The sequence below is a fragment of the Chiloscyllium plagiosum genome, unplaced genomic scaffold (genome assembly GCF_037043375.1).
Source record: "Chiloscyllium plagiosum isolate Xiang-an unplaced genomic scaffold, Cpla_swu_hap1 HiC_scaffold_27, whole genome shotgun sequence".
NCBI lineage: Eukaryota > Metazoa > Chordata > Chondrichthyes > Orectolobiformes > Hemiscylliidae > Chiloscyllium > Chiloscyllium plagiosum.
Window position 1 is genome coordinate 34,968,712 of NW_028270165.1, and position 17,007 is coordinate 34,985,718.

Below are 17,007 nucleotides of genomic sequence, written 5' to 3' on the forward strand. Positions count from 1 at the left end.
GTTGCTGGAAAATGTGAACCTCTTGCCACACTCACGGCAGCTGAATGGCTTCTCCCCTCTATGGACCCGCTGGTGGGTCAGCAGAGCAGAAGAATTGCTGAAGCCCTTCCTGCACTCAGGACAGTAGAACGGCCACTCTCCCATGTGGACCCGCTGGTGGGTCAGTAGGTGGGAGGACCGGTTAAAGCGTTTCTCGCACTCTGGGCAGGAGAACGGCTTCTCCCCGGTGTGGACCCGCTGATGCCTCAGCAGGTGGGAGGAATTGCTGAAAGCCTTCCTGCACTCGCGACAGCTGAAGGGCCTCTCCCCCGTGTGGACCCGCTGGTGGGCCACGAGGTTAGAGGAGACCGCAAAACCCTTCCTGCACACTAAGCAGGAGAATAGCTTCTCCCCGGTATGGACCCGCCGGTGGGTCAGCAGTTGGGAGGGCTGGGGAAAATTCTTCGCCCACTCTCAGGGCAGTCAAATGGCCTCTCCCCAGTGTGGACCCGCTGGTGTGTCAGCAGGGAGGAGGAACTGCTGAAGGCCTTCCCACATTCAGGGCAGGGGAACGGCTTCTTGCCTGTGTGGACCCACTGGTGCTTCAGCAGGTCAGAGGATTTGCTGAAGGCCTTCCCACAATCAGAGCAGGGGAAGGGCCTCTCCCCGGTGTGGACACGCTGATGCGCCAGCAAGTGGGAGGAGTGGGTGAAGCTGTTCCCGCACTCGGGGCAGGTGAATGGTCTCCCCAGTGTGGACTCGGCGGTAGTCCAGCAGGTGGCAAGAGCGGATAAATCCCTTCCCACACTCTGGGCAGGAGAACGGCCTCTCCCTGGTGTGACTGCGCTGATGAATTTTCAGGGCAGATGGGACACTGAAGCCTTTCCCGCAGTCACCACACTTCCACGGTTTCTCCATGGGGCGAGATTCCTCTGGTTTCTCCATGGCCAAAGCTTCAGCTGCACACAAACGCATGTACAAACCCTCCCTGCCGTGAATTCCTCTTTCCAGGCTGTATAATTGTGACAGGCTGCACATTCAATGCGTTAGCACAGTAGCGTCTCTCATCCAGCTCCACTGATGCTGAAAGCGTACTGAAACAGAAACCAAAGAATTTTGCTCCTTCTCACAGAATCATAGTCAAAAATCGTTACAGTCCCAATGGATTGATTGACTGTCTGTCATTGACATGAAAATGAGGACTGCAGACGCTGGAGAGTCAGTCAAAATGTGTGGTGCTGGAAATACACAGCAGGTCAGGCACCATCCAAGGAGCAAGAGAGTTGCTGTTTCGGGCATAAGCCCTTCAACTACTGAATTTGAAACTTCAGTCTTCAAATCTTCAAATGCACTGGAAAAACAGATTATGAAAGTCATCACTGTCAGTCAGGGTAGAACGTCAGGGTAGAAATTCAGAACAAACAATTCTACTTTATGCGGAACATTCTTTTCTTTTGTAATTCCATGAAATTGAAAGCACCATTCCCCTACTCTGATTGCTCTACATTTACACCTGATTAATGCATCTAACCTACACATCCTGGACACTATGGACAATTTAACATGGCTAATTCACCCAAACCTGCACATCTTTGGATAGTGGGAAGAAACAGGTGCACTGGAAGAAATCCGCCACAAACACCAGTCGGAGAATGTGCAATACCCACACAGACAACGGCTCTGAGGCTGGAATTGTATCTGGCTCTCTGGTGCCGTGAGGCAGCATCACTAACCACAGACACTGCGTACCTTCCTTTTCCAGTCCGCCACCAAGTCACTCAGCTTGAGCTTAAGCAAAGCACTACGTTTAATTTTCGCTTCACACACACTGAACTTTCGGCCCGTCCCCACTTCCCCTACAGGTAATGCAAACACCTGGGGGGTTGCCACATCGAATCCCTACAGTGCGGAATGAGGCCATTTGGCCCAACAACTCTCCATTTACCTCCGACTAATATACCTAACCCACACACCCCTGAACACTATGGGGCAATTTAGCATGGCCAATTCATCCTAACCTGTACATCTTTGGACTGTGGGAGGAAACCGGAGCCTCTCGATGAAACCCACACAGCCACGGGGAGGACAATGTCTGTGTGGAGTTTGCACAGTCACCTGAAGCTGGAGTCAAATCCTTGTCCCTGGTGCTGTGAGGCAGCAGTGCTAATCACTGAGCCACGTGCTGCCCGTGTGTGCTGAAAGAGATGCAATGTGGAACTTTATTGACTGTACTGCACAGTGGATTGTTGAGTAAGGATCTGGAAAGAGGTAGCCAACATTTAGGAGCGCATTGCGACAGATGCTGGAATCATTCCTGAAAACAACAAATGCTGAAGATCACAGCTGGTCAGGCAGCGTCCACATAGAGAGAGCAAGCTAACATTTCAGGTCTTCTTTGAGATTTAGAAAATCTTGCTGGATACAGAGAAGGTGAATGTCAGGAGTCATTTCCCTGGAATGAGGGATTTCAAGACTTGCGGACATATTTTTAAGGTGAGAACAGAAAGATTTCAAAACAAAATAAGGGGCAACATTTTTACACAGAGTGCTTCACGTGTGGAATGAATTTCCAGAGGAAGTGGTAGATGCGCTTACAGTCACAACATTTAAATGACATTTGGATAAGTACATGAATAAGAAATATTCAGAGGGATATTGGGCCAAGCACATGTAGGTGGGACTAGTTTAGTATGGAATTATGGTCAACATGGACTGGTTGGACCGAAGGATCTGTTTCCATGCTGTGTGACTCTGACTGGATACAGTGGATGTGGGGAAGATGTTTCCACCAGTAGGAGAAACGAGGACCAGAGGACACAGGCTCAGGGTGAAGGAATGCCCTTCAGAACTGGGATGAGGAGGAATTTCTGCAGCCAGAGGATGGTGAATCTGTGGATCTCATTGCTGCAGAGCGCTGTGGAGGCCAAGTCATTGAGGGCATTTAAGACAGGGATAGATAGGTCTTTGATAAGTAAGGGGATCAAGGGTTACGAGGAGAAGGCAACAGAATGGAGTTGAGAAACATATCGGCCATGATCGACTGGTGGAGCATACTCAATGGGCCAAATGGCCTCATTCTGCTCCTGTGTATTGTAGTCTTAAAACTGGGCAGATTACTGAAGTGGTTTTCATGAACAATTTCAGAGTCCTGAAGTAAAGTCGTAGAGGTGTACAGCACGGAAACAGACCCTTTAGTCCAACTCGTCCATGCCGACCAGTTATCCTAACCTAATCTCGTCCTATTTGCCAGGACCTGGCCACTATCGCTCTAAACCCTTCCTATTCATATACCCATCCAGATGCCTTTTAAATACCGTAATTGTACCATCCTCCATCACTTACTCTGACACTCGTTCCATACATGCACCACCCTTTGCATGAAACACTTATCCCTGAGGTGCCTTTTAAAATCTTTCCGCTCTCACTCTAAACCTATGCCCTCTAGTTCTGGACTCCACAACCCAGGGAAAAGACCTTGTCTGTTTATAAAATCATGAGGATTATGGATAGAATAAACGTGTGGAAGGTCACACCCACCCCCCACAAAAGCTTCCTCACTGTTCTATCTACCTGCGACTCTACTGTCAAGAAGCTATGAACCTGCACTCCAAGGTTTCTTTGATCAGCAACACTCCCTCGGACCTTACCTGATTTGCTTTTCCAAATGTAGTACCTCACATTTATCTAAATTAAACTCCATCTGCCATTCCTTAGCCCATTAGCCCATCGGATCAAGATCCCATTGTCATCTGAGGTAACCTTATTTGCTGTCCACTACACCTCCAATTTTGGTGTCATCTGCAAACTTACTAACTATACCTCTTATGCTCACATCCAAATCATTCATATGAATGATGAAAAGTAGTGGGACCAGCACCAATCCTTGTGGCACAACACTGGTCACAGGCCTCCAGTCTAAAAATCAACCCTTCACCACCACCCTCTGTCTTCTACCTTCAAGCCAGATTTGTATCCAAATGGCTAGTTCTCCCTGTATTTCTCGAGATCTAACCTTGCTAACCAGTCTCTCATGAGGAACCTTGTTGAATGCCTTTCTGAAGTCTATGGAGATCATGTCTACTGCTCTGCCCTCGTCAATCCCTTGTTGCTTCTTCAAAAAATTCAATCAAGTTCGTGAGACATGATTTCTCACGCACAAAGCCATGCTGACTATCCCTAAATCAGTCCTTGCCTTTCCAAATACATGTAAATCCTGTCCCTCAGGATTCCCTCCAACAACTTGCCCTCCGGCAATGTCAGGCTCACTGGTTGATCGTTCCCTGGCTTTTCCTTGCAATCTTTCCTAAATATTGGTACCACATTAGACAACCTCCAGTCTTTCATCACCTCACTTGTGACTATCGATGGTACAAATACCTCAGCAAGGGACCCAGCAATCACTTCTCTAGCTTCCCACAGAGTTCTAGGGTACAACTGATCAGGTTCTGGGGATTTATCCACTTGCATGCATTTCAAGACATCCAGCACCACCTCCTTTGTAGTATGGACATTTTTACATTTTTCAAGATATCATCATCTGTTTCCACACATTCTATTTCTTCCATGTCCTTCCCTACAGTAAACACTGATGCAAAATACTTGTTTATTATTTCCCCCAACACCTGCAGCTCCACACATAGACTGTCTTGCTGATCTTTGAGGGGCCCTGTTCTCTCCCTAGTTACCCTTTTCTCCTTAATGCATTTATAAAAACCCTTTGGATTTTCCTTAACTCTACTTGTCGAAGCTATCTCATGTTCCCTTTTTGCCCTCCTGAGTTTACTGTTAAGTATACTCCAACTGCTTTTATTCTGTCAGGATTCACTCAATCTCTCCTGTCTTTACTTGTCATATGCTTCCTTCTTTTTCTGAACCAAAACCTCAATTCCTCTAGTCATTCAGCATTCACTACACCGACCAGCCTCCCCTTTCACCCTAGGTTCTAGATGAGAGTGGTGCTGGAAAAACAGCAGTTCAGGCAGCATCCGAGGAGCAGGAAAATCGATGTTTTGGGCAAAAGCCCTTCATCTAATCTAGAATCTGGTTTCCAGCATCTGCAGTCCTTGTTTTTACCTAGTTTTTCCCCTTTCACCCTAACAGGAATATACTGTCTCTGGACTCTCAGTTTCTTATTTTTGAAGGCTTCCCATTTTCTAGCCATCCCTTTACCTGCGAACATCTGCTCCCAGTTAGCTTTTGGAAGATCTTGCCTAATACCAAGTTAGCCATCCTCCAATTTAGATCTGGCCTATACTTTATCATCACTCTTTTATAGCTCATAAAATTATGGTCACTGTCCCCAAAGTGCTCCTCCACTGACAGCTCAGTCACCTGCCCTGCCTTATTTCCCAAGAGTAGGTCACGGTTTGCACCTTCACTAGTCAGAACATCCACTTACTGAATCAGAAAATTTTCTTGTACACATTTAAATTCCTCCTTAGCTCTACTTGTCGAAGCTATCTCATGTTCCCTTTTTGCCCTCCTGAGTTTACTCTTAAGTTTACTCCAACTGCTTTTGTACTGCCTTTAAACACTATGGCAGTCCCAGTCTATGTTGGGAAAGTTAAAATCCCTGACCATAACCACCCTATTATTATTAAAGATAACTGAAATTTCCTTACAATTTTTTTCTTAATTTCCCTCTGACTATTAGGGAGTCTGTAGTAAAATCCCAATAAGGTGATCATCCCTTTTCTTATTTCTCAGTTCCACCCAAATAAGCTTCCTGCATGTATTCCCAGGAATATCCTCCCTAAGCACAGTAATATATCCCTTATCATAAAAGCCACTCTCCCTCCTCTCCTGCCCCCCTTTCTATCCTTCCAATACCATGTGTGTTCTAGAACATTAAGCTGCCAGTGCTGTCCATCCTTGAGCCATGTTTCTGTAACTGCCATGATATCTCAGTCCCAAGTTCCTAACCATCATCTGCCTTCCCTGTTTGGCCTCTTGCAGTTGAAATAAATGCAGTTTAATTTACCAGTCCTACCTTGTTCTCTGCTTTGTTACTTCCTGCTCTGATTGTTTAACTCAGTCCCTTTCCCAACTGGACCAGTCACAGACTGATCTCTTTCCTCACTATTTCTCTGGGTCCCAGCAATCCCTGCCCCCCACTCACCCCTACCTTACTAGTTTAAATCCTCCTGAGCAGCTCTCGCAAATCTCCCAGCAAAATATTAGTCCCCTTCCAATTCGGGTGCGATCCATCCTTCTTGTACAGGTCTTTTCTACCCCAGAAGAGTTTCCAATAGTCACATTTTTGGATCCTTTCTCCCATGCACCAGTTCCTCAGCCACGCATTCATCTGCCCTGTCCACCTATTCTCACCCTCACTAGCAACATTCCCCATTAAATGGTTAAGTCCTGGATTGCTTTCCTAAAATGCAACACCTCACGTTCGTCTAAATTAAACTCCATCTGCCAATTCTCGGTCCATTATCCCATCCAATCGATTATAATTTATAGCAAACTCTCTTTCCTCTCTTATTCCCTAAAAGTTGAAAATCTCCATCCCACACACACTCCTTTTATTCTCATTTTACTGAACCTAATCCCTGCTCTGCCTCATCCTGAAAAGTCTGGTTCATGCTGATTAACAGGCCTACACTCAGGGGGGATTTAATCGAAACATAAGAATGCTGAATGGCTTGGACAGAGTGCATGTTGGGGGAGATGTTTTCAGTGGTAGGAGAGATGGGGACTTGAGGGCACAGCCTTCGAGTAAACGGAAGATCTTTTCGAACGGAGATAAGGAGAAACTTCTTCAGCCAGACAGTGGCGAATCTATGAAATTTACTGCCACAGAAAGCTGCGGTAGCCAAGTCACTGAGTATGTTTAAGACTGAAACAGATGATAGGTTCTTGAGTATCAAGGGGAGAAAGCTGGAGAATGGGGTTGAGAAATTTATCAGCCATGATTGAATGGTGGAGCAGACCCAGTGGGCTGATTGGCCTAATTTCTGCTCCTGTGTCTTATAGGCTCTTGCTGTTCTGGACACAGTGAGAGAAACTTGGGAGCAGGAGTAGGCCATTTGGTCTTTCAAGCCTGCACCAGCATTCAACAGATCATGACTGGATATTAATCTACCTACATCTAGGTCGATTAACTTGGATTTTTTTTTTCACTGGAGCATAGAGGTGACCTCACAGAGGATTATAAAATCACGAAGGATAGAGATGTCCTTTCGCTCAGATGTGAGCTTCAAGATTAGGGAGCACATTTTTAAGGCGAGAGGAGAAAGATTTTAAAAACACATCAGAAGCACCCTTTTTTAAGAGAGTAGTTTGTGTGTGGAATGAATGTCCAGAGAAAGTCCAGAGGTCAGATCAGTTTTCCTTCGTGTGAATCAAGGAAAGCGATGGGATCAGACGTAGGACCAGGCTGTGCACTCAGAGCATGTGCAGACCAACTGGCAGAGGTCTTCCCGTACACCTTCAACCTCTCCCTACAACAGGCCACTGTCCCTGCCTGTTTCTGAGGCACATCATCCCTGTGCCTCAGAAGACTCATGCAGCACGTCTCAATGACTACCGCCCAGTTGCCCTAACTCCGGTGGTCATGAATTGCTTTGAAAAGCTGGTCATGGCATTAATCAACTCCAGCCTTCCCACTACTCTTGCCCCACTCCAATTTGCCCATCGGCAAATTGGGATCCATGTCAGATGCCATATCATTTGCCCTTCCCTCCAACCTGGAACATCTTGACACCAAGAACAGGTACGTAAGAATCCTACTTGACTACAGTTCAGCCTTTAACACTATTATTCCCTCGACACTGATTACTAAACTTAGTGATCTCGGACTAAGCCCCACTCTCTGCAACTGGATCCTCAGTTTCCTGACCCACAGGCCACAATCAGTGAAGACTGGGGACAATGTTTGATCCTCTCTAACACTCAACACTGGAGCCCTCCAGGGGTGCATACTCAACTCCCTACTGTACTCACTGTATACCCATGACTGCGTCACCAAATACAAGACTAATGCCATTTACCAGTTCACTGTCACCACTATAGTCCGTCAAATGTCAGATGGCAACAAATCTCAGACTGCAGACAGGAGGTGGAAGACCTGGAAAAATGATGCACTGAAAACAAACTAGATCTCAATGCTAGCAAAACCAAGAAACCCGTTATTGACTTTTGGTGGGATGTTACTCATGCACCCATACACATTAACAGCACAGAGGTGGAATGAGAGGAGAGTGTCAAGCTCCTGGGAGTGGTCATCCACAACAAGCTGTCTTGGATGTATAACTACCTGGTATGGCAACTGTACCATTCAAGATTGGAGACGGTTACAGAGAGTGGTGAACTCAGCCCGGCCAATCACAAAGGCCAACCTCCCATCTATAGAATCCATCTACCAGACCTGCTGTCAAGGGAAGCCGCCAGCATTCTTAAAGATCCATCCCACTATGGCAATGTTTGTCAACAACCTCTACCATCGGGGACAAGGTACAGAAGCCTGAACAAACGCAACAGCCAGTTTTGTAATAGTTTCTACCCTACTATTGTTAGAATACTGAATGGACTCTCAAACTCTCAGGATGTGTCTGAACCTTTGTTTTTGTTTTTGCCACTGTTTACTTATTATTTACTATGCGACTTAACTATGTGATCGCAAGTCAACGCTTTTCACTGTGCCTCAGTACATGTGACAATAAATAAATTCAATTCAGTTCAAGTGGTGGATGCAGTCCAGTTAAAAGGGTTAAAAAGCATTTGGATCAGCACATGAATAGGAATGGTTCAGAGGGATATGGGCCAACACTGGCAGGTGCAACTAGTTTAGTTTGAGAACATAGTCAGCATGGACTAGTTGGACAGAACAGTCTGTTTCTGCACTGTCTGACTGTCTAACTGTTCTATACTGGTCTTAAACCCATTTTCTTGCCTCCCCCCACAACCATCCACTTCCTTGTTGTCGAAAATTCAAATGAACCCAGCCTTGAATATATTCAATGAACCCCACCCCCAACTGCAGGAAGACATCGCCACCTCTGAACTCAATTCCTCTTGCTAATGTACCACTTGCCTTGCTCATTGCTTGCTGATATAGAAGGACGCTGAGGCCTGTTTGTACATCAACACATCATTCCTGATGAAGGCCTCGTGCCTGAAATGTCGAATCTCCTGCTTCTCAGATGCTGCCTGAACCTGCTATGCTTTTCCAGCCCTACACTTTTCGACTCTGATCTCCAGCATATGCAGTCCTCACTTTCTTCACATTCCAATATATCACTATTTAAGGAATGGGTCTCCTTTCTGCTTTTTTTTTAAAACAGCAAATGCGATAACTTCACATTGTGCTACTACACTTGCCATGTGTTTGCTAACTGAGACACAATCTTGGACCAACTTTTCCAGACTCTCTCCCCTCGCCGGGATTCACTCCCTTTCCTTTCAATTACTGCAAAACAAAAATTGAACCCCAGAATGAAAACAAATGCAAAAGAGGGTGAGAAAAGAAAGTGCCGTACTCACAGATGTTGGACAGAGGAAAGAAGTTGCAGTCTGGGGTGAAGCTCAATCTTCATTCAGAGAGGAACAACAGCAGTAGCAGCTTCAGAAGCTCATGGTCAAACTTCCGTATTCAGGCAATAGCAAGGCTCTGATTGACAAAGGAACCAGGCTCCTTCCGGTCATCCCCCCCATTGGCCCATCAAAAGAAGGTCGCAGTCCGTAATTGCGGACAGCGTGGGGCATGCGCAGTTCTTGTTAACGCCGCTGAACATGCGCAGTACTTACTGACACCGAGGAGTATGCGCAGTGTGGTCTGTGGCGATGCTGGTGTTGTTGACAAGATTTTGTACCCGAATGTCAAATGTCAACAGGAGATTAAAAAAAAGCTGAAGCCACATTTTTTTTAAACCTGTAGCTCGACATTTTATTGCGTTTGCATTTTGTGTGACTCCTCAACTTTTGAATGTCTTTTCCCCAGGGTAGGGGAGTCCCCTAGAGGCATAGATTTCGGTTGAGAGGGAAAAGATTTAAAGGGACCTCGGGGTCAGAATAAAACAGTTTGAAAGTTAATTCCCCTCAACAAATGCCCCATCGTATGCCCTGAATAAGATAGATTGTTCACAGCCTATTAATCATGAGTAGCAATGATGTTGTGAAACTTAGAAGGGTTCAAAAACGATTTACAAATATGTTGCAAAGGTTGGAGGGGTTCAGCTGCAGGGAGAAGCTGAATAGGCTGGGGCTGTTTTTCATACAGCGTTGGATGCTGAGGGTTTATAAAACCTTATAGAGATTTATAAAATCATGAGGGGCTTTGATAGGTTAAATAAACAAGATCTTTTCGCTGGGGTGGGAGAGTCCAGAACTAGAGGGCATTCATTTTGGGTGAGAGGGGAAAGATATAAAAAGGACCTGAGGGGCAAATTTTTCACGCAAAGGGTGGTGCATGTATTGAATTAGCTGCCAGAAGAAGTGGTGGAGGCTGGTGCAATTACAAAATTTAAAAGACATTTGGATGGGTATATGGGCCAAGATTAATTAAGGTACCTGGTCAGCATGGACCGACGGGTTTGTACAACTCTATGGTTCTATTTCTGCATAGTCAGAATCAATTTCACAAGACTAGGAATAGGCCATCCACAAATTACACCCTGTCCTCAACTGTGGACTAACTGGACATATTTGAATGCAAGGTTCAGAAAGATGTCTGCAGCTTTTCTATAAAGTTGAACATGCTTTCATGATATTTCTGAATATATCATTTTAGCTATTCTCAATTTTAAAGATCAGTAATTTCTCGTGCAGCCGTGTCTACCAGGTAGAGTCATCAACATCCATTCTCTTTCTCTCTTCCGAGAAGGGTTTGATACAGCGATCGAAGAGGGTTTGAGGCATCCGCAAGGACAGGGAGTGGGTGGAAGAGAAGGAGAGAGAATGGACGGTGGGGCAGAGTGTCAGGGGGTGAGAGAGATAATTGACAGGGGGACAGAGGGTGGGAGGATGAGAACACTGGGGGGAACAGAGGGTGATGGGAATGGAGAAGATTGTGGGGACCGATGGTGAGGGAAAGAGAAAGACTGGTGGGCAGAGGTGTGGAGGAAGAGAATGCAGGGCAGAGGGTGGGGGTTGAGAGAGAATGGACGGGGACAGTGGGTGGGGAGAGATTGGACAGGGGGGCAGTGGGTGGGGAGGGAGAGACTGCCCAAATCCCACCTTCCCTAGGACCGGTGTTGATATCTCACGAACTGGAACCCACTCCTCCCACAGCAGACTTGTGTCAATCATTTCTCAATATTTACGTGGCGAAAGCAGTAGAATCATAATTCTGACAGGCCATTCGGCCCATCAAATTCACACTGACATTCCAAATAGCATCCCATCCAGACCCATCCACTGACCCTACAGCCCTGCAGTTCCTCATGGCTAACCCACTCTAATCTGCACACTTCAGCATGGCCAATCCACCCGAAACTGCAGATGTTTGGACTGTGGGAGGAAACCAGAGCACTTGCAGGTAACCTACACAGACACAAGGAGGAGGACGTGCCAAAGTCCACACAGACAGTTGCCCAAGGATGGAATCAAACATGATCCCCTGGCACTGTGAGGCAGTGGTACTAACCACTGAGCCACTGTGCAGTCCAGAGTTAGCTTCTAACTTTTCACGCACCCTCAGCAGAGGCTCTCTCCTGACATTTGTGGACCACACCTGCTGTAACCTCCATTTCCCACATCTTCAGCCCTGAGCACATTGGTTCCCGAATCCTGGCACCAGATAGACACCGATGTCATCTGGCCTCCTGCTAACAACTGCGGAGACCGGAGACAATCCCTGTCACTATTCTGTCCCTTACCACCACCTCCCCAATGTTGTTCGTACTCCCAGCACCCAGCCAGTTCGCTCCTCCACTCCCTTGCAGCCTTCTCTCAGATCCCCTTTACCTGCCTGATCCACGCTCATACTTCCTGACCCTGTCCACTGACTCAATCAGAAGGGTCTGTCCGGAGAGGAATGACCAACTCCTGGAATAAAATGACTGGTTATCTTTTTCATCAAAGGTCTGCAGCCTGGCTTTCAGCTCCATCTCTCTGAGCCGAATTTCCACCAGCATGTGTTTGCCCTGGATCACAGCATCCAGAGCCTCCCACCTTCTGCAAATCAAAAGACAAGTCCCACCCTACACTCTCCAATGTGTGTTGTGTAACTGCTTAATCATTTCTGGTGGCCGAGCAGAGGCTAAGTTCAACTTGGATTCCAAACTTGGGTATCAATAGCATGAGGATGGCTTCAAATGGACCTTGGGTTGATGTCACACGACATGTGACTCCACTACACTATACAGTCTCTCTCTCTCTCTCTCTCTCTCTCTCTCTCTCTCTCTCTCTCACACACACACACACACACACACACACACTCATACACACACACATGCATGTAAGTCAATAGGGTGAATTTGCGGAATTATATTTGCAAATACATTGTATTTTGCTCAAAAAGTGCACAATCTGCAGGCAGTCAATGCATGTAATAATTTTATAAATTCCTACTTTGGAAATAGAACCAGTCTGACTCAAGATTGGGATACTGACAGACTTGAACCTCACACCTTCCATGCATTGTCTGAGCTGTCACTTCTTTTTATAAAATAGAGTCATAGAGTCTTAGAGATGTACAGCATGGAAACAGACCCTTCGGTCCAATCCGTCTACGCCGACCAGACATCCCAACCCAATCTAATCCCACTTGCCAGCACCCAGCCCATATCCCTCCAAACCCTTCCTATTCATATACCCATCCAAATGACTCTTAAATGTTACAATTGTACCAGCCTCCACGACATCCTCTGGCAGCTCATTCCATACACGTACCACCCTCTGCGTGAAAAAGTTGCCCCTCAGGTCTCTTTTATATCTTTCCCCTCTCACCCAAAAGGAATGCCCTCTAGTTCTGGACTCCCCGATCCCAGGGAAAAGACTTTGTCTATTTATCGTATCCATGCCCCTCATAATTTTGTAAACCTCTATAAGGTCACCCCTCAGCATCCGACGCTCCAGGGAAAACAGCCCTAGCCTGTTCAGCCTCTCCCTATAACTCAAATCCTCCAACCCTGGCAACATCCTTGTAAATCTTTTCTGAACCCTTTCAAGTTTCACAACATCTTATGGGCGGCACGGTGGCACAGTGGTTAGCACTGCTGCCTCACAGCACCAGAGACCCGGGTTCAATTCCCGTCTCAGGCGACTCTCTATGTGAAGTTTGCACGTTCTCCCCGTGTCTGCGTGGGTTTCCTCCGGGTGCTCTGGTTTCCTCCCACAGTCCAAAGATGTGCAGGTCAGGTGAATTGGCTATGCTAAATTGCCCGTAGTGTTAGGTAAGGGGTAAATGTAGGGGTATGGGTGGGTTATGCTTTGACGGGTCGGTTTGGATTTGTTGGGCTGAAGGGCCTGTTTCCACATTGCAATGTAATCTGTAATCTTTCCGATAGAAAGGAGACCAATATTCCAACAGTGGCCTAACCAATGTCCTCAACACTGCAGCATGATCTCCCAATTCCTGTACTCAATACTCTGAGCAATAAAGGAAAGCATACCAAACGCCTTCTTCACTATCCTATCTACCTTAAGTTATCTCGAGTATATGACTTAAAAGAAGTTCTAGGATTTGCATATTAATAAACTGAAACCTGCAACCCATTCTAAAAGATGAAAGACTTAACAGCAATCTTGGTTTGTTCAATATATCATTTCAGTTGCATGACACTGATCTTTTGCTATAAATTCTGTGTCTTATGATCCTGCTCCACAGCTACCTGATGAAGGAGCAGCGCTCCGAAAGCTCGTGCTCCCAAATAAACCTGTTGGACTATATCCTGGTGTTATGTGATTTTTAACGTTGTTTCTCATGAACACAGCCACAACACTTCCTGCTGCTGCCAGTAAACATTACAATGCTGATGAAACGATGCAGTACCTGCAGAGATGAAAATCTTAACAGTTTCTAACGATACTTGCTACTGATTCACTGCTCCTTCTGATACATGACTTTGGTAACGTAGTGCTGGAAGCTGAGTGAGCAGCTTTAAAACAGAAACCTGTTGGATTTTAAATCTTTCAATGTCTGGGGATTCAAAACCGGGAATTCCCAGAGTTGAGGTAGTAATCCAGTTGATAATACCACTCGGCCATTGCTCCTTCGATCCCAGTGATGGCACATGAACTCACTAATGCCTCTGGAAGTTGTCCACCCAACCAAATCCCTTCCTGCACTCAGGGCAGGAGAACAGCCTCTCCCAGTGTGGACCCACTGGTATGTCTGCAGGGTAGATGAACTCATGAACCTCTTCCTGCAGTGACAGTAGGTGAACGGCCTCTCCCTAGTGCGGACCCAACGATGTTTCAGCAGGCCAGGAGAATTGACGAATGTATTCCTGTACTTGGAGCAAGTGAGTGGCTTCTCCCCAGTGTGAACATGCCAGTGCATCAGCTGGTTGCACAGCCAACTGAATCCCTTCCCACACACAGAGCAGGAGAATGGCCTCTCCCCTTTGTGAATGCTTCTATGAGTCTCTAGCACTTGATGGGGAAGGGAACCCTTTCCCACAGTCCCCACATTTACACAGTTTCCCCATGGGGAGAGCTTTCCTTGTGTCGCTCTGGGTTTGAGATTACCAACAGAATGGGTACACAGTCTCTCTCCACCGTGAGGGGTGAGACTTTGATTCCCCAAACTGAGTAACTGGTTTCAAGCACTTTTCACAGTCAGTGCACTTAATCTCCCTCACTTGGGTGTCTCCGTATTCTTCCGGCCAAAGTGTTCAAAATCTCTCAAGCAGACAAAAGCAAACATTTCTTCTCAATTGGAATGGTTGCTGATATTCAAGTCCCAATGATTCAAGTGGCTCTGTCAGAAGTTGATGTATCATTTGCTTTCAGATTTCTTTCTACATGTCTTCCTGCAAAAATAAATTCACAAAATACGTGATCACAGTCAATACTGTTAAATGAACATAACATAGGTGACAATTCCTGTAGTTTGCCAGATGCCTGATCACATATTATCCAGGACACAGAAACCTGAAAACCCTCATGCAGCCAGATAGCCTTAAGTGTGTATGGAGGAAATCTTCATTTCGGTGACAATAATCTGGAACAAGCTGCCGACAAAGACACTGGAAATGGAGCTGAATCAAGGACAATGAAAATGAAATGTCAAGGCTACTTGAGAAAAACAAACCAGTAAAGTTGCTGAATGACTTTCTGCTGTCCTATTCAATAAAAAAGATGACAAGAAATACAGAATATAACTTCAGTGCTAGATTAGAATGTGAAAAATAATAGCCACAAGGCTTTTATAACAGCGAATAATATCAGATATACACCATATGAAGCAACATATGTCTACATTTTATATCAACGTGCCAATCCCTTAGATTCTGCTCCATCCCTTGAGTAACGACCCTTTTAATTCTGAACATGAGTAAAGAAACGATCTTTTTCCACAATGCAAATTGTATATAAATAAACGTATCAAACTGAGGGGAAAAAAATTAATATACCGTTAGGAAGGACAGAGAGCATCTGACACCTGTGCAGAGTCTGCTCCCTCCCTGGATTCACTTCAGTTGCTACAAGTGATTAATGTTTCCTTCCTCTCTCTCTCCCTCCCAGGATGAGGAATAGAAAGGGTGAAGATATTGCTTTGCTCCCACGATTTCTCCATGATGTGGGAATCCTTGTCTCTCTCCAGCTTTAACAATTGGTTGAAAGACCACTCATGTATGGAACGTGTTCCATCTATTGCTGCTGCGAATGGGGTGTTGCTATTTCAGGCTGTGTACCGGCTTAAAGCTCTTCCCACAGTCAGTTCATTGGAACACTCTCACTCAGGTATGCATACCTCAGTCTCACTGATGTTTGAAACCTTGTGAAGCAGACAGGACAGGAGAGAAATAAAAAAATTCTACTCGATTCAAAGGCCAATGATCTTCCCGTACCAATGAATTGATTGTCTCTATCAGATCTTGTTTTGAGATTTCTGGCTGTAAATCCTCCCTTTCTCGTATCCTGTAAAAGGAGATTACAGAAGACATTGCTGTCTACACAGTATAGAAATTCAAAACAGACAATTCTGGTTTCTGTGGAACATTCTTTCTTTTCTCCTTCCCTCAAAAATGTGAATCGTAATGCTACAGTCTCCCTCCATTCTTACTCTACGGTGGCTATTATCACCCTCGCTCCCGTTCTCCTAAAAATGCTGAAAGATGTTGACTGACAGATCCTGTGGAACCCTAGGTCTGAATATCATACATAAGTTGAAGCATTTTATCCATATCTCCCCTGTCAAGGTCCCACAGGATGTTTATAAGCCCTTTGGCCAAAATAATCCATTCACCCCATCGAATCTGCTCCACCATTTATTACCATAATGATTAATATTATAATCCAAAAATCCACATTCATGCCTTATTATTGATTCCCCATTGATTAAAATTCTGCCCAACATCTGCCTTGACTATACTTAGTGATAGAACTTCAATAGCCCTGTCATTCATTACCCTCTGAGAGAAGATATCCACCTCATCTCCATCATAAATATGCAAACACTTTGGAGGCTATTCCTTCTGGTCTGAAACTCTCCCACAAATGAACACTACCTTTTTGGCAACTAACCTTTCAGGCCCACTAAAATTCTGATATTTATTCATTCAGATCTCCTCTCATTCTTCCAAACTCGAACGAATGCTCAGCTAAGCTACGCAACATTGCAAAATTAGCAAACACGTCAATTCCCGGGATTAATTTTGTGAACGCTCTCTCACCAGCTTCCAATGTTTCTGTCATCTCCTCTACTTCGAGGGACCAGAGTGCAAAACACGCAAGTTACAGCATAATAAAAGAATGATAAATAATAGACATTTTTCTAGCAGAAATTCGAAAATGTGCAAAAATAGTCAGACGGAAAAGAGTCCAATCATGTAGTGGTAAGGAGCCTGATGGCTTGGGAGAAGAAACTGTTGCCGAGTCTGGTCGTGATAGATTGAATTGGGAGGTGGGTGTGAGGAT

The 17,007-nt window shown here is 45.5% G+C and overlaps 1 protein-coding gene across 1 annotated transcript in view; it reads right to left on the reverse strand.

The window, feature by feature from the left end:
* Positions 1–17,007, reverse strand: part of LOC148143568 (uncharacterized) — a 262,855-nt gene that overhangs the window by 111,865 nt on the left and 133,983 nt on the right. The window contains exon 5 of the mRNA XM_087975240.1: positions 452–693. Coding sequence (XP_087831366.1) covers positions 452–693 — 242 coding nt within the window. The remainder of the gene's footprint in view (positions 1–451; positions 694–17,007) is intronic.